This window comes from Scyliorhinus canicula, chromosome 7, assembly GCF_902713615.1.
Source record: "Scyliorhinus canicula chromosome 7, sScyCan1.1, whole genome shotgun sequence".
In the NCBI taxonomy this organism is placed as follows: domain Eukaryota; kingdom Metazoa; phylum Chordata; class Chondrichthyes; order Carcharhiniformes; family Scyliorhinidae; genus Scyliorhinus; species Scyliorhinus canicula.
The window spans coordinates 47,852,783-47,871,384 of record NC_052152.1 but is presented as its reverse complement, the minus strand read 5'-3'; the positions used below and the strand labels follow the sequence as shown (position 1 = coordinate 47,871,384).

At 48.2% G+C, this 18,602-nt stretch overlaps 1 protein-coding gene across 1 annotated transcript in view; it reads left to right on the top strand.

Annotated features, from left to right (window-relative positions):
• LOC119968937 (extracellular calcium-sensing receptor-like) overlaps positions 1 to 18,602 on the top strand; it is a 103,065-nt gene that overhangs the window by 61,961 nt on the left and 22,502 nt on the right. The window contains 2 exon segments of the mRNA XM_038801950.1: positions 4,101 to 4,407; positions 16,671 to 17,567. Of these exon segments, the coding sequence (XP_038657878.1) occupies positions 4,101 to 4,407; positions 16,671 to 17,567 (1,204 nt within the window).

Below are 18,602 nucleotides of genomic sequence, written 5' to 3'. Positions count from 1 at the left end.
GACCCCCGGTCGCTGTGGATGTACGCGGGGTAACCGAACAGGGAGAAAATGGAGTGGAGGGCTTTGATGATGGTTGTCGTGGTCATATCGGGGCAGGGGATGGCAAAAGGGAAGCAGGAGTACTCGTCAATCACATTTAAAAAGTATATGTTGCGGTTCTTGGAAGGGAGGGGACCTTTGAAGTCCATGCTGAGACGTTCAAAGGGGCGGGAAGCCTTTATCAGATGCGCCTGCTCGGGGCGGTAAAAGTGCAGTTTGCACTCTGCGCAAATGTGGCAATCCCTGGTCACAGTCCTGACCTCCTCGATGGAGTAGGGCAGGTTGCGGGTCTTAATGAAATGAAATAAGCGGGTTACCCCTGGATGGCAGAGGACTGCGTGGAGGGTGCGGAGGCGGTCTATCTGCGTGGCGCAGGTACCGCGGGACAGGGCACCAGGAGGCTCGTTGAACTTCCCAGGACGATACAAGATATCGTAGTTGTACGTGGACAACTCGATCCGCCACCGCAAGATCTTGTCGTTCCTGACCTTGCTGCTCTGTGCATTATCGAACATAAAGGCCACTGACCGTTGGTCTGTGAGGAGGATGAACCTCCTGCCGGCCAGATAGTGCCTCCAATGTCGCACAGCTTCGACTATGGCCTGTGCCTCCTATTCCACCGAGGAATGGCGGAGTTCGGAAGCGTGGAGGGTCCGGGAGACGAAGGCTACGGGTCTGCCCGCTTGGTTGAGGGTGGCCGCCAGAGCTACATCAGATGCGTCGCTCTCGACCTGGAATGGGAGGGACTCATCGATAGCACGCATCGTGGCCTTTGCGATATTCGCTTTGATGCGGCTAAAGGCCTGGCGGGCCTCCATCGACAGAGGGAACGTGTTGGACTGGATGAGAGGGCGGGCTTTGTCGGCATAGTTAGGGACCCATTGGGCATAATAAGAAAAGAAGCCCAGACAGATTTGAGGGCTTTGAGGGAGTTGGGGAGAGGGAGTTCCATTAGAGGGCGCATGCGTTCGGGGTCGGGGCCTATCACTCCGTTACACACTACGTAGCCAAGGATGGCTAGACGGTCGGTGCTGAACATGCACTTATCCTTATTGTATGTGAGGTTAAGGAGTTTTGTGGTACGGAGGAATTTGTGGAAGTTGGCGTCGTGGTCCTGCTGGTCATGGCCGCAGATGGTGACATTGTCGAGATACGGGAAGGTTGCCCGTAAACCGTATTGGTCCACCATTCGGTCCATCTCCCTTTGGAAGACCGAGACCCCATTTGTGACACCGAATGGAACCCTTAGAAAATGGTAGAGGCGCCCATCTGCTTCGAATGCAGTGTACTTTCGGTCACTCGCAGCTGGTGATAGGCAGGCTTCAGGTCCACCATGGAGAAGACTTTGTACTTCGCGATCCTGTTAACCAGGTCGGAGATACGGGGGAGAGGATACGCGTCCAGCTGCGTAAACCTGTTGATGGTCTGACTGTAGTCAATGACCATCCGGTTCTTCTCCCCAGTCCTAACCACCAGCACTTGGGCTCGCCAGGGCCTGTTGCTGGCCTCAATGACTCCTTCCTTCAGCATCCTTTGGACCTCAGACCTGATGAAGGTCCAGTCCTTGGCACTCTATCGTCTGCTCCTAGTGGCGACGGGTTTGCAATCCGGGGTGAGGTTCGCAAACAAGGAAGGGGGGTCAACCTGAGGGACACGAGGCTGCAGATAGTAAGAGGGGGAATAGGGCCGCCGAATTTGAAGGTTAAGCTCTGCAGGTTGCACTGGAAGTCCAGTCCTACAAGTGCCGGTGCGCAGAGGCAGGGAAGGACGAGGAGTTTATAATTTTTAAAAACCCTCCCCTGGACCGTGAGGTCCGCCACGCAGCACCTGGTGATTTGGACGGAGTGCGAACCAGAGGCCAGAGCGATTTTGTGTTTAACGGGGTGAACAGGTTCACCCGGGGTGCCCGGCAGTCGACTTACAGAGAAAGGCCGACTGCCAGCCGGTACGGGTTCTTATACCCCACCTCGTAGGCGGGGCTACCAACCTCTCAGCCAATCGGTGGGCAGTCACATGACTATCCTCAGCCAATTGGCAGAGAGGCACATGACTTGCCTGAGCCAATGGGCAGCGAGTCTTCTGCACCAATGGCAGCACTGCTCTGAGGTACCGTAATCACCCTAGTCATACTACCGCAGTAGTTAATCCTAAATGCTTATTTCTGATAATTGATTCGACCGTTTCAACAACTGAAACTAGACTGTTGGTCTGTAGTTTAAAAATAAATTTATTTATTGGAATGTGGGCGTCACTGTCTAGGCCAGTCAGTGTTGCCCACACATACCCTTGAGAAAGCCATGGTGAGTTGCTTTCTTGAATTGCTAAAGTCCATATATGGTGCAGGTAATCTCACAGTGCTGTTAGGGAGGGAGTTCCAGGATTTGATCCAGCGACAGAAGGGACAGAATTATATTTCCAAGTCAGGATAGTGAGTGGCTTGGGGCCGAACCTGCAGGTGGTGGTGTTCCCTTGTAGCTGCTGCTTCTGCAGAAGTTGCTGGCGTGGAAGATGCTGTTTAAGTAGCTGCTGCCTGTGTGTGTTTCCTCCTTCCATTTTGAATAACAAATTTGCCCATTTCCAATCCACCGGTGCCTCCTTGGTGTTAAATGACTCTCTCCTAATGGTTGGCGGTGTCTGACTGATCTCTTTAGTCTCTCTCATCATGCAGCAGGGTAGCATGGTGGTTAGCATAAATGCTTCACAGCTCCAGGGTCCCAGGTTCGATTCCCGGCTGGGTCACTGTCTGTGTGGAGTCTGCACGTCCTCCCCCTGTGTGCGTGGGTTTCCTCCGGGTGCTCCGGTTTCCTCCCACAGTCCAAAGATGTGCGGGTTAGGTGGATTGGCCATGCTAAATTGCCCGTAGTGTCTCAAAAAAAAAGTAAGGTTAAGGGGGGGGTTGTTGGGTTCCGGGTATAGGGTGGATACGTGGGTTTGAGTAGGGTGATAATGGCTCGGCACAACTTTGAGGGCCGAAGGGCCTGTTCTGTGCTGTACTGTTCTATATTCTATATTCTATACTGGAAGAAACTTCCATGGATTTGTCTGCTGAAATCCCTTTCAGCCTGTCCTGAACTTCCATCTCATTTATATTAAAACATTTGAAACACCTTCACTATCCATTCAAATGGTGAATGTGTTTTCTGCAAGAGATACCTCCAAATTAAGAGGAGTTAAGAGGAGGAGTAGACGGTGACAGCAGCTAATTCCTTTTAGTGGTGGTGGGGATTGCTTGCAACAGCTGTTACCATCTGCTGCAGATAACGGAGTGTGAGGAAGAAAGGAAATAATTTTGTTCATGGTTACAGGGAATGTTAAAATGATCCCTTTCAAGCAAAATATTTCAGCTGACAAATTTTATTATAAAATGTTCCGTTTTTTGCAATCATAATTTCAAAGAAGATTATCCATTCTTAAACATGATGTATTAAAAAATGGCAGCCTTAGTTGGGCAGTGAGTGTACAAATGCACTTTGTATTCAGGAAATATGCATATAGAAATTGTTTGTCAAGGTAGCGGGTCACTTCTGAGTCAGGACCTTGTGGGTTCCGGTCCCGCTGCTGGAGCAGTGAATAGGTAAGGTAAACACTCCAGAGGGCTGCACTGTCAGAGGTACTACTTTTTGGAGCAAATGTTGAACCAAGGTCCCATCTGCCCTCTCAAGTGGGTTTAAAAGATTTCAAGGCACCGTTTTGGAGAAGATCAGGGGAGCTCTCCTTTGTGGGGCATTGCAATAGAGAAATTGGCTGCTGTGTTCCCTACATTCCAACAATACTTCATTGGCTGTAAAGCACTTTGGGATGTCCTGAGATTGTGAAAGGCGCTATATAAATACGAACCTTCTTATTTTCCTTTAAAATCAAAATGCTAGTAATTAAATTGTAAACAATTCCAAATTAAAGCAATGCCGCTGCTTATTTTTGCAATGGCGAAATATTGACTGAGGCACGTTTCCTTGTATCCAACACAGTTACAGACGGAACAGCAGAAATGCTACAATGAGCATGACTGGCTAAAAAGGTGGATGAGGATATAATAAACAAGTTTAAATTATCATTAACAGGTACAACTTTAGAGGATTCCGTTGGTTGCAGGCAATGATATTTGCGATTGAAGAGATCAACAACAGCATGAAATTTCTGCCGAATATCACCCTCGGATACAGGATATTTGATACATGCAATACAGTGTCCAAAGGTCTGGAAGCAACACTAAGTTTTGTAGCCCAGAATAAAATAGACTCACTCAACTTGGACGAGTTCTGTAACTGCTCTGATTACATCCCATCAACCATAGCAGTCGTGGGGGCAACGGGATCTGGAATCTCAACTGCTGTAGCCAATCTACTGGGTTTGTTTTACATTCCACAGGTGAGTGCATTTGAAATGAAATGAAATGAAAATCGCTTATTGTCACGAGTAGACTTCAATGAAGTTACTGTGAAAAGCCCCTAGTCGCCACATTCCGGCGCCTGTCCGGGGAGGCTGGTACGGGAATCGAACCGTGCTGCTGGCCTGCTTGGTCTGCTTTAAAAGCCAGCGATTTAGCCTTGTGAGCTAAACCAGTGACGATGAACAAGATTCTGAGTATATGTACATTGTGCAAAACAAGTGTTTCTGTTTCTGTGTAATACAGCATGTGTATGTATGTGTTTGTGCAGAAGACTACATTTCAGCTGCACACAAACAATCATCTCCTCATGAATACCATATTTTAACAGCTTTTTAGTCAAATTAAAGTTCATCACATCCTTTCTGTAAAAACATAACAGATTAGAGCATTTTTGCATTAATATCAACAGCCTGATTTTGCGATTTTATTAGTTTTAGCAGCAACAGTGATTTTTGAACCTTTATCTCATCTATTCTGTTCTTTAAAAAATATATAGATGCAATGCTATGTTTCTTTCTGATTATAGAGCAGAATGTTTGTGAAATAAATAATCAGGAAAGGTCTTTGAGGCCAAAATAGTCATCACAGAATTGTTACAGTGCAGAAGAAGGCCATTTGGCTCATCTGTGTCTGTACTGGCTCTCCAAACGAGCATCATGACTTAGTATCATTCCCGTTAGTATCTTTTCCCCATAACCCTGCACATTATTGCTATTCAAACATTTCTCTACTGCCCTCTTGAATACCTCGATTGAGCCTGCCTCCACCACACTTCCAAGCAGAGCATTCCAAACCTGAACCATTCTCATTTACTTCTTTTGAAACCTATGGCCTCTTGTTCTTGATTCTTTTATAAGTGTGAACAGTTTCTCCCTATCTATTCTGTCCAGCCCCCTCATGATTTTGAACACCTTTTTCAAATCTCCTCCAAGGAGAATAGTCCCAACTTCTCCAATCTATCCTCGTAACTAAAGTTTCTCATCCCTGAAACCGTTCTTGCAAACGTCTTCTGGGCTCTCTCCAATGCATTCACATCCTTCCAGAACTATACACAAAATTCCAGCTGAGGTCTAACTAGTGCCTTGTATAAGTTCAGCATAACTTCCTTGCCCTTGCACTCTATGCCCATATTAATAAGGCCATATGCTTTCTTAACTGCTGCGTCCACCTGTCCTGTCTCCTTCAATGATCTCTGCTCAGGTTCCTCTGCTCCTGCATCCCTTTTAGAACTTTACCCCATATTTTATATTGCCTCTCCTTGTTCTTCCTACTAAAATGCTTTACCTCAAATGTATCCGCATTGAACTTCATCTGCCACCTATCTGCCCACTCCACAAATTGCTGGGTTGAATGATTTAATTTCATGCCTGAATTTTCAGATATTTCATGGATGTGGTGCAATGGCAGCTGTCGTAACTGTTTATTGAATTCCTTTAATAAGAAATGTGGTTTTACGATTTGCATAGACTTAAATTAAATGGGATTAAAAATGTTGATTTAAATGTTAACTTTTTGTTAATTTTGAGTTTCTCTCTCCTTACCTGGAAGCCTTGTTTCTGCACAATACTCCCTGTAGGTATCAAAAAGGCAAGCGAGTCTAAATAACAGTGGGGCCATTTTCATTCGATCGCACCCACTCTATACTATTGTCCGAAGTTAAAATGAGCCTCGGTGATCCCAGGGGATGAGATCCTGTACAGGTTGGGAGTCAAGTGCTCATTCTTTTGAGTTACAGAATGGATGCTAATGCAGCCTTAATACGCAAGATAGTTTACTATCTCCATTAAATTATCTCTACCAATTCTTAACATCTAATAATGATAAGAATACAATGGCACTAATAATTACATTCAGATTGCTACACAATTATCAGAATTCAGTGGTATTATTGACACAGTAGTTGGAAGGTGTGCGTGAGATGGTTGCTTTGGTTAGAGGCCATTTAGCATTGTATCTTGCTGATCACTGACTGTAGCAGTTCCATTTTTAATGGTGCACTAACTCTGCTGACCACATTGGTGAGGTCACTGCTGTTCTGTTCCACTTAACGTCTCGAAGCAATTACTACTTTGGTGACTCTTACTATGGCTTTTATTTAAAGGTAGAAATATTGATCTCATACTGAGATATTGATTTATAGGGTATTATTCAGTTTCTTGCAGGTACTCGAATCATTTGAAACTGTTTAACAGATAGATGAGAATGAGATTATCTTATGCTTGAGGTGGTATCTATAAGTAAGACTTCTCTTTTTTTTGTTGCATAGGCTTTCATGAATCTGTTAACCATCCTAGATATCTATTCTCAGTATAGTGCACTAACTAAGTAATCCCTAAGAGTTACTGTTCAGCTGAGCACACTATTCCATTGAAAAGATTGCAAAAAAGGTTCAGTGATCATCCAAAGCAAGCAGGCCATTTCACAAAGATAGCAGAACCAATTGAAAGCCTGAAGGGGATGCCAGAGCTCCTTGAGTGTTTGAAATTTAAAAAAGAAAATTATGGAAAATTATGGAAATATTCAGCAGGCCTGGTAGCATCTGTGGAGAGATAAACAGAGTTTAAATTTCAGGCCGAAAACCTTTAATCATAACCCAAAACTACAAAAGATCATTGATTTGAAACATTTAGCTAGGATTTTACTGTTGGTCCAGAGGCCCTGATGTGGGGAGAAAATGTCTGTCACTGGCACACACGGGAGGGTGGTGGGGAATCCTCTGCATTTTCTGGCGGTTTCCAATCAAGTGGCTGCCGTCCTAATAAGGACGGTGGCCTTTTCCTGAGAGCTGCCGGCTAATCCAAAGTTTGGCAGCTTAGCAGCGACACCAGGAGGGGTGGTTGCTGCTGAGGCAGGCAGGTTGACTGGGACCTGTATCAGGGAGCTGAAGACAACATTTCAAAGCACAGTCAGTGTGGACAACGGCTTAGTCACCACATCAGGAAAAGTAAAGACATATCGACAGTCATATAGACATTTAGGGGGTATGTAAGCAGTGGGGTGTGAAGTGGGGATTCCTGGAAGGGGGTGTGGGCCTGAAAGGGGGGTGTGGGGCTTGAAAGAGGGACCCCTCAGCGATCCCATAGTGGGGTGTGCTCATTTGGGGGGGGGGGGGGGGGGGGTAATGCCCATGTCTGCAGAGGGTGACACTGTCCGTGGACGGGGGTGTGGCTGACCCTCAAGCTCGCTGAGAAATCGGGGCACCCTTTCAAAAGGGTCCCCCAATCTCTGAGGATCCGGTTTCACGGGGTGTTCAGCTTCCCACTGATTAAAAAAGTGTTGGCTAGACCAGGAAGAAACTTCCCATGACCCAAAAAAGCGACTGAGGACAAGATTTTCCGGCCTCGTTGCGCTCTCGCTCGAGTGAAACATTGGTGGAAGTGGCCGGTAAATAACGGGAGAGGCTGAAAACGAGAACCGCCTCAGGCGGCTGTTTGTGATGGAACCAGCCCGCTCCTTCGATGAGTCCGTTTTTGTCCAATGTGTGCAGGAGGGTTTCCTGACACAGTATGTCTCGGATCGTGTTTTTGGGATCCTTGAGGAGAGGGAGCAGTCCCAAGTTGTGGTCCACATAGGCACCAACGACATAGGTAGTAAAAAGGATAGGGATGTAAGGCAGGAATTCAGGGAGCTAGGGTGGAATCTTAGAGCTAGAACAAACAGAGTTATTATCTCTGGGTTGTTACCCCGTGCCAAGTGCTGGCGAGACGAGGAATAGGGAGAGAGCAGTTGAACACGTGGCTACAGGGATGGTGCAGGAGGGAGGGTTTCAGATACCCGGATAATTGGGGTTCATTCTGGGGTAGGTGGGACCTCTACAAATGGGATGGCCTGCACCTGGACCAGAGGGGTACCAATATCCTGGGGGGGGAAATTTGCTAATGCTCTTCAGGAGGGTTTAAATTAATTCAGCAGGGGGTTGGGAACCTGAATTGTAGCTCCAGTATACAGGAGGTTAAGAGTAGTGAGGTCATGAGTAAGGTTTCAAGGTTGCAGGAGTGTACCGGCAGGCAGGAAGGTGGTTTAAAGTGTGTCTACTTCAATGCCAGGAGCATCCGGAATAAGGTGGGTGAACCTGCAGCATGGGTTGGTACCTGGAACTTCGATGTTGAGGCCATTTCGGAGACATGGATAGAGCAGGGACAGGAATGGTTGTTGCAGGTTCCGGGGTTTAGATATTTCAGTAAGCTCAGGGAAGGTGTTAAAAGAGGGGGAGGAGTGGCATAGTTAATCAAGGACAGTATTACCGTGGTTCCAAAGAGACATAGATAGAATGCAGAGCTGGGCTGAGAAGTGGCAGATGGAGTTTAACCCTGACAAGTGTGAGGTTGTCCATTTTGGAAGGACAAATCTGAATGCGGAATACAGGGTTAATGGTAGGGTTCTTGGCAATGTGGAGGAGCAGAGAGATCTTGGGGTCTATGTTCATTGTTCTTTGAAAGTTGCCACTCAAGTGGATAGAGCTGTGAAGAAGGCCTATGGTGTGCTAGCGTTCATTAGCAGAGGGATTGAATTTAAGAGCCATGAGGTGATGATGCAGCTGTACAAAACCTTGGTCAGGCCACATTTGGAGTACTGTGTGCAGTTCTGGTCACCTCATTTTAGGAAGGATGTGGAAGCTTTGGAAAAGGTGCAAAGGAGATTTACCAGGATGTTGCCTGGAATGGAGAGTAGGTCATACGAGGAAAGATTGAGGGTGTTAGGCCTTTTCTCATTAGAACGGAGAAGGATGAGGGGCGACTTGATAGAGGTTTATAAGATGATCAGGGGAATAGATAGAGTAGACAGTCAGAGACTTTTTCCCCGGGTGGAACACACCATTACAAGGGGACATAAATTTAAGATAAATGGTGGAAGATATAGAGGGGATGTCAGAGGTAGGTTCTTTACCCAGAGAGTAGTGGGGGCATGGAATGCACTGCCTGTGGTAGTAGTTGAGTCGGAAAATTTATGGACCTTCAAGCGGCTATTGGATAGGTACTTGGATTAGGGTAGAATAAGGGAGTGTAGGTTAACTTCTTAAGGGCAGCACGGTAGCATTGTGGATAGCACAATTGCTTCACAGCTCCAGGGTCCCAAGTTCGATTTCGACTTGGGTCACTGTCTGTGTGGAGTCTGCACATCCTCCCCGTGACTGCGTGGGTTTCCTCCGGGTACTCCGGTTTCCTCCCACAGTCCAAAGATGTGCAGGTTGGGTGGATTGGCCATGACAAATTGTCCAAAATTCTATGATTAACCTAGGACAAAAGTTCGGCGCAACATCGTGGGCCGAAGGGCCTGTTCTGTGCTGTATTTCTCTATAAAGGACATTTGATGAGGACTCGTCTACTGAGGTAGTATGAGCTGAGGTTAGAAACAGGAAAGGAGAAGTCACCCTGTTGGGAGTTTCCTATAGGCCTCCGAAAAGTTCCAGAGATGTGGAGGAAAGGATTGCAAAGATGGATTCTGGATAGGAGCGAAAATAACAGGGTAGTTGTTATGGGGGACTTTAACTTTCCAAATATTGACTGGAAACGCTATAGTTTGAGAACTTTACATGGGTCCGTTTTTGTCCAATGTGTGCAGGAGGGTTGATAACGATGACGATAACGATGTGCACTCTTCCCAAGGAGTGTCCACGACAGCTCCATCCTGGGGCAGTTGATCATCCCCGGCCTCTTTGGGGACCACCCCAGGATTGGCAATTGGCGTCAGGGAGGACCTCCTGCCAGTGGAAGGTCGGGAGATTCCTGGACCGGAGGGTCAGTAGGACGGTCTTCCAGACCGTCGCGTTCTCCCTCTCCACCTGCCCGTTCCCCCTGGGGTTATAGCTGGTAGTCCTGCTCGAGGCGATGCCCTTGTCGAGCAGGTACTGACGCAGCTCGTCGCTCATGAAGGACGAACCCCTGTCGCTGTGGATTTAGCTGGGGATGCCGAACAGGGTGAAGACACTGTGTAGGGCTCTGATGACTGTGTGGGAGGTCATGGCGGGGCATGGGATAGCAAAAGGGAAGCGGGAGAATTCGTCTATGACGTTGAGGAAGTACACATTTCGATAGGTCGAGGGGAGTGGTCCTTTTAAATCGATGCTCAGGCGTTCAAAGGGCCGGGAAGCCTTTACCAAGTGGGCCTTGTCTGGTCTGTAGAAGTGCGGTTTGCACTCCGCGCAGATCGGGCAATCCCTGGTGATGGCTTTTACTTCCTCGGTGGAGAAAGGCAGATTTTGGGCTTTGGTGTAGTGGGCGAGCTGGGTGACCCCGGGTGGTAGGGGTCGTTGTGGATAGCCTTTAATCGGTCGTCTTGCGTGCTGGCGCATGTGCCGCGGGACAGGGCACCTGGGGGCACGTTGAACTTCCCCGACCGATATATGATGTCATAATTATAGGTGGAGAGTTCGATCCTCCACCTCAGGATTTTATCGTTTTTTATTTTGCCCCTTTGCAAGTTGTCGAACATGAAGGCAACCGATCTCTGGTCGGTGATGAGGGTGAACCTCCTACCTGCGAGGTAGTGCCTCCAGTGCCGTACGGCTTCCACAATGGCTTGAGCTTCTTTTTCGACTGAGGAGTGTCTGAAGCGGAGAGGGTTCGGGAGAAGAAAGCTACTGGTCTCCCTGCCTGATCCAGAGTGGCGGCGAGAGCGATCTCTGAGGCGTCACTCTCCACCTGAAAGGGGACGGATTCATCCACCGCCCACATGGTGGCTTTGGCGATGTCCTCCTTGATGCAGTTGAAGGCCTGCCAGGCCTCTGCTGACAGTGGGAAGAGTGTGGTCTTAAATAGTGGGCGGGCTTTGTCTGCATACAGGGGGACCCACTAGGCGTAATAGGAAAAGAATCCCATGCACCTCTTGAGGGCCCTGGGGCAATGAGGGAGAAGGAGTTGCAAGAGAGGGCGCATACGGTACGGGTCGGGACCCAGGACTCCTTTTTCCACGACATAGCTGAGGATGGCTAGTCTGGTTGTGCAGAAAACGCATTTCTCCTTATTGTAGGTGAGATTGAGTTTCTGGGCAGTTTGGAGAAATCGGTGGAGGTTGGCATCGTGGTCCTGCTGGTCACGGCTGCAGATGGTGACGTTATCCAGGTACGGAAACGTGGCCCGCAGCCCGTACTGGTCCACCATTCGGTCCATGGCTTGTTGGAACACCAAGACCCCATTCATGATGCCAAAGGGGACCCGGAGGAAATGGAAGAGGCGGCCATCGGCCTCGAACGCCGTGTAGTGGCGGTCCTCCGGACGGATTGGGAGCTGGTGGTATGCAGACTTCAGGTCCACCGTGGAGAATATGCGGTACTGGGCGATCTGGTTCACCATGTCTGCAATTCTGGAGAGGGGGCACGCATCGAGGTGCGTGAACCGGTTAATGGTTTGGCTGTAATCAACCACCATCCGGAACTTTTCCCCGGTCTTGACGACCACCACCTGAGCTCTCCAGGGGCTATTACTGGCCTCTATGACTCCCTCACGTAGGAGCCGCTGGACTTCAGCTCTAATGAATACCCTGTCCTGCAGGCTGTACCGCCTGCTGCGAGTGGCTACTGGTTTACAGTTAGCCGTTAGGTTAGCGAAGAGTGGAGGGGGGTCGATTTTTAGAGTCGCTAAGCTGCATATCGTGAGAGGAGGTAGGGGTCCGCCGAAGCTGAGTGTGAGGCTTCTAAGATTACACTGAAAATCGAGCCCAAGTAAGAGTGGGGCGCAGAGGTCTGGGAGTACGTACAGCTGGAAATTAGAGTAGCTGGAGCCCTGTATCGTTAGGGTCGCAACGGTGCGCCCTTGTATTTGGACCGAGTGCGAACCCGAGGCGAGGGAGATAGTTTGCCGTGCAGGGAAGATAGGGAGCGTTGGCCGTGAAAAGAATGTTACTGTGAACTGCGGAGAAAAGTGGAAACTTAAACAGGTTAAGGGTGAAGAGTGACGGCTTCAACTGCGGAAGTGAAGGAACATCAGCTAAACCAGGTTGAGGAGTGGGTTGGGTGGAGGAGCTGAAAGGGTGGAGGGAATGGAATGTCATGGTGAGTGGGGGTTGGGGGCGGTGTGCTATTTAGTGGCATTGGTGAGGGCGTTCTGGTTAGAACCACGTGGGTGGGGAAGTTGCTAGTTAGAACATTGGTGGAAGTGGCTAGTGCTAGTTAGAAACATGATGGGTGGGACGAGTGCCAATTAGTGCCTTGTGGATGTGGTGAATGGTAGTTAGAGCCATGGTGGAAGTGCTAGTTAGCAGCAGGATAAGGGAGTGCTAGTTGGAATCATGGTGGGAGAAGAGTGTTAGCTAGAACTATGAGCGTGGGAAAGTACTAGTTAGAATGAGAGCGAAGAGTGCTGGTTGGAACCATGATGTTCGAGGAAGATTAGTTAGAAGCATGGTGAGGGAGAGAATGTTAGTTAAGACCGTGATAATGGGACATTGCTAGGTAAACCATGGTGAATGGGCATTGATAGTTTGAAACATGGTTGGGTGGGGGTGGTGGGGTGGTGGCAGTTGGAACATTGGGAGGGAAGTGCTGGTTAGAACCATCGTGGAGGGAATGCTAGTTAGAAGCATGGAGGGGATGGAGTGCTGGTTAGAAGCATGGGGAGAATAGAGTGCTGGTTAGAAGCATGGGGAGATGGAGTGCTGGTTAGAAGCATGGGGAGGATGGAGTGCTAGTTAGAAGCATGGGGAGGATGGAGTGCTAGTTAGAAGCATGGGGGGGGATGGAGTGCTAGTTAGAAGCATGGGGAGAATAGAGTGCTAGATAGAATCATGGGGGGATGGAGTGCTAGTTAGAAGCATGGGGGGGATGGAGTGCTAGTTAGAAGCATGGGGGTTGGAGTGCTAGTTAGAAGCATGGGGGGGGGATAGAGTGCTGGTTAGAAGCATGGGGGGGGGGGATGGGGTGCTAGTTAGAAGCATGGGGAGAATAGAGTGCTAGTTAGAAGCATGGGGGGATGGAGTGCTAGTTAGAAGCATGGGGGGGATGGGGCGCTAGTTAGAAGCATGGGGAGAATAGAGTGCTAGTTAGAAGCATGGGGAGAATAGAGTGCTAGTTAGAAGCATGGGGGGGATGGAGTGCTAGTTAGAAGCATGGGGGGGGTAGAGTGCTGGTTAGAAGCATGGGGGGATGGAGTGCCAGTTAGAAGCATGGGGGGGATGGAGTGCTAGTTAGAAGCATGGGGGGGGGGGATAGAGTGCTAGTTAGAAGCATGGGGGGGATGGAATGCTAGTTAGAAGCATGGGGAGGATGGAGTGCTAGTTAGAAGCATGGGGTGGTGGAGTGCTAGTTAGAAGCATGGGGGGGGGGTGGAGTGCTAGTTAGAAGCATGGGGAGAATAGAGTGCTACTTAGAAGCATGGGGAGAATAGAGTGCTAGTTAGAAGCATTGGGGAGATGGAGTGCTAGTTAGAAGCATGGGGGGGGGTAGAGTGCTGGTTAGAAGCATGGGGGGGATGGAGTGCCAGTTAGAAGCATGGGGGGGATGGAGTGCTAGTTAGAAGCATGGGGGGGGGGGGAATAGAGTGCTAGTTAGAAGCATTGGGGAGATGGAGTGCTAGTTAGAAGCATGGGGGGGGGGTAGAGTGCTGGTTAGAAGCATAGGGGGGATGGAGTGCCAGTTAGAAGCATGGGGGGGATGGAGTGCTAGTTAGAAGCATGGGGGGGGGGGGATAGAGTGCTAGTTAGAAGCATGGGGGGGATGGAGTGCTAGTTAGAAGCATGGGGGGGGGGGGATAGAGTGCTGGTTAGAAGCATGGGGAGAATAGAGTGCTAGTTGGAATCATGGGGGATGGAGTGCTAGTTAGAAGCATGGGGGGGATGGAGTGCTAGTTCGAAGCATGGGGGGGATGGAGTGCTAGTTAGAAGCATGGGGGGGGGGTATAGAGTGCTGGTTAGAAGCATGGTGGGATGGAGTGCTAGTTAGAAGCATGGGGAGAATCATGGGGGGGATGGAGTGCTAGTTAGAAGCATGGGGGGGGGGATGGAGTGCTAGTTAGAAGCATGGGGGGGATGGAGTGCTAGTTAGAAGCATGGGGGGGGATAGAGTGCTGGTTAGAAGCATGGGGGGGTGGAGTGCTAGTTAGAAGCATGGGGAGAATGGAGTGCTAGTTAGAAGCATGGGGGGGATGGAGTGCTAGTTAGAAGCATGGGGGGGGAATAGAGTGCTAGTTAGAAGCATGGGGAATGGAGTGCTAGTTAGAAGCATGGGGAGAATAGAGTGCTAGTTAGAAGCATGGGGAGGATGGAGTGCTAGTTAGAAGCATGGGGGGGATAGAGTGTTAGTTAGAAGCATGGGGAGGATGGAGTGCTAGTTAGAAGCATGGGGGGGATAGAGTGCTAGTTAGAAGCATGGGGGGGATGGAGTGCTAGTTAGAAGCATGGGGAGAATAGAGTGCTAGTTAGAAGCATGGGGAGAATAGAGTGCTAGTTAGAAGCATGGGGGGGGATAGAGTGCAAGTTAGAAGCATGGGGAGAATAGAGTGCTAGTTAGAAGCATGGGGAGGATGGAGTGCTAGTTAGAAGCATGGGGGGGATAGAGTGCATGTTAGAAGCATGGGGAGAATAGAGTGCTAGTTAGAAGCATGGGGAGGATGGAGTGCTAGTTAGAAGCATGGGGGGATGGAGCGCTAGTTAGAAGCATGGGGAGAATAGAGTGCTAGTTAGAAGCATTGGGAGGATGGAGTGCTAGTTAGAAGCATGGGGGGATAGAGTGCTAGTTAGAAGCGTGAGGGGAGGGAGTGTTAGTTAGAAGCATGGGGGGTATAGAGTGCTAGTTAGAAGCATGGGGATGATGGAGTGCTAGCTAGAAGCATGGGGAGAATAGAGTGCTAGTTAGAAGCATGGGGGGGATGGAGTGCTAGTTAGAAGCATGGAGAGAATAGAGTGCTAGTTAGAAGCATGGGTGGGATGGAGTGCTAGTTAGAAGCCTGGCCCACAATCGGAGTCCACTGATCCGCGGGCGGGCCTGTGCCGTGCGGGCACTCTATTCCTCCGCGTCGGCCGCTGTAACAGTCCGTGATGGCCAACGCGGAGATGAACCCCCCTGCGCATGCGTTGGGATGACGCTAGCACACGCTGGCGCTCCCGCACATGCGCCAATTCGCGCCGGCCGGCTGAAGCCCTTCGGCCTTTTGGCGTGGCGACATGCCCCTTCCGTGCCAGCCGGCGCATCGCAAACCACTCCGGCGCCGGCCTAGCCCCTGAAGGTGCGGAGGATTCAGCATCTTCGGGGTGGCCCGACACCGGAGTGTTTCACGCCACTCCTTCGCGCCACAGTTGCCCACCCCGTCGGTTCGCTGAGAATCCCGCCCACTAGCTTTCGGAGCACTGCTCCTTCCTCAGGTGAATGAAGAGGTATTCATTCACCTGAGGAAGGAGCAGTGCTCTGAAAGCTAGCGTTTGAAACAAACCTGTTGGACTTTAACCTGGTGTTGTTAGACTTCTTACTATGAAGTAAATATGTTTGATTAAAATGGAATGCAGCATTTCAAATATTCTGGGGATGTCACCTGTGGAGTTCCCAATTCCAAAACATGCCATGGAGGAAATGAGGGCATTTGGAAGGAATGGGTGTAATTTTAAATTTGGCATTCAAAGGCTTGACTGAAATTCTCTTTTGGTAAATAAGACCTAAATAGCACGATGAGGGTGTACCCTTCAACAACATTCAACAAATTTATTTTCTCTTTAAAAAAAGTGAATTTGAATTTTCATTGTAGATTTCAGAGCCCAAGAATATGCAGCAACCAAAGTGTGTAAAATATTCTGGAAATGTATAACCCCCTAACACATCGAGAGAATAGATCCTCCATGTCTTTATCTGCCATTTGCTCTGATATGGGTTAACGAATGTTTCAGTTACAATCCATGGTCCATAGCGTAATTATTAGTTTACACATCATCAATTTATATTCAAGGCAGTTTTTTGAGTTCTCAGCTTTTTACTAATGTTATGTGAACTTTTTTCAAGTTATATTGGTCAGTATATATACAATTGCCAATTCACGTGCATTTAGAATTTCAGATTAATGTCTGTTTAGCCATTAAAAGTGACCCTCTTATAGATTGACCTGATTAATACTTCACTCCTGGAAACTTCACCCGATGATGGTGTCTATGTATTTACATTGTGCACCTTGTGTTGCCCTATTATGCATTTTCTTTTCTTTTCATGTACTAAATGTTTGAGCTGGTTGCAGAATAATACTTTTCACTGTACCTCGGTACGCTTGACAATAAACAAATCTAAAATAAACAAATCCCTTGCTCACACATTTTCTTTCTATTTAAGGTCAGTTATGCCTCTTCAAGCAGGCTTCTGAGCAACAAGAATGAGTATAAGGCTTTCCTTCGCACAATCCCCAATGATGAACAGCAGGCCACGGCAATGGCCGAGATTATAGAGCATTTCCAGTGGAACTGGGTGGGAACGCTGGCAGCTGATGACGATTATGGCCGTCCAGGGATAGAAAAGTTTCGAGAAGAAGCTGAAGAACGGGACATCTGCATAGATTTTAGTGAAATGATTTCTCAGTACCACACACAAAAGGAGGTCGAGATTGTTGCAGATATTATTCAGAATTCCTCAGCCAAAGTGATAGTTGTCTTCTCCAACGGCCCCGACTTGGAACCACTTATACGAGAGATAGTTCAACGAAACATCACTGGTAGAATATGGCTAGCAAGTGAAGCATGGGCTAGTTCCTCACTGATAGCCAAACCGGAATACTTCCACGTTGTTGGTGGGACCATTGGATTTGCCCTAAGAGCAGGGCGCATCCCAGGATTCCATGAATTTTTGAAAAAGGTCCATCCCAGCAGGTCTTCCGACAACGGATTTGTCAAGGAATTTTGGGAAGAAACATTTAATTGTTATTTCACTAAAGAATCCCTAACACAACTAAAGAATTCCAAAACACCAACCCACGGTTTGGCAATGCAGGATGGCAATGCTAAAATGGAGCATTCCACGAGGACAAGGTCACGATCTCCATGCACTGGAGAAGAGAATATCACGAGTGTGGAGACCCCTTATCTGGATTATACCCATCTTCGGATTTCATATAATGTATATGTGGCAGTGTATTCGATTGCTCACGCACTGCAAGACATCTATGACTGCAAACCTGGGAAGGGCATTTTTGAGAATGGATCATGTGCCGATATAAAGAAAGTTGAGGCATGGCAGGTAAAGAAAATTAAATTATTGGACGTATGAACTTAATAGAAATTCTGTTCCAGAGCTATCCAGTGTAGGAATGTTTAAATACATAGTATAATATAGAAGTTATTACATTTGTGAATAATGTTAACCTGCATGATAGGATCGGGACCTTAGAAGAAGAGGAGCAGAATAAAAATGTCTGATCTGTCCAATGTTACTCCTTCCTCACCTACATATAATTGACTGGAGCATGAGTTCCCTGTACCTACATAATCTCCAAAAACACTCACAAAAAGCTAGCATATAAGTTGAGCAGGTAATTGGGAAGGCAAAAGGAATGTTGACCTTTATTTCAAAGGGAATGGAGGATAAAAGTATGGAAGTCTTGTTAAAACTATACAAGGTACTAGATAGACCACACCTGGAATACTGTGAACAGTTTTGGTCCCCATATCTAAGGAAAGATATACTGGCATTGGAGGAAGGGCAGAGACCGTTCAGTAGGTTGATCCCAGGTTGTTCTTCTGAGGAGAGGTTGAGTAGGTTGGGCCTGCAGTCACTGGAGTTTAGAAGAATGAGAGGCGTCCTTATTGAGACATGTAAGATTCTCAGGGTAGATGCTGAGATGTTGGGTGGGATTTATCGGCTGTTCACGGTGCGGGAAATTCTGGTCCCATGCTGGCACAGAGATTTCCCGGCGACGAGGGCGCTGTCAATGGGAAATGCCGTCGAGACTGGTAGATCCCACTGGCGGGCTGCCTCCCCTGCTGGAAAACACACAACGGGGTGGTCGGTAAATCCCCCTGTTGTTTCCCCTTGTGGGAATGTCTAGGACCAGAGTAAGGGGCCGTCCATTTAAGGCAGAGATGAGGAGGAATTTCTTCTCTCAGAGGGTAATGAATCTGTGGAATTCTTTAGGCTGTGGAATTTGTTGAGCATGTTCAAGGCTGATTTTTAATCAGGAAAGGAATCAAGGGTTATGGGAATAAGGCAGGAAAGTGGAGTTGAGGATTATCACATCAGATCAGTCATGATCTCATTCAATGGTGGAGAAGACTC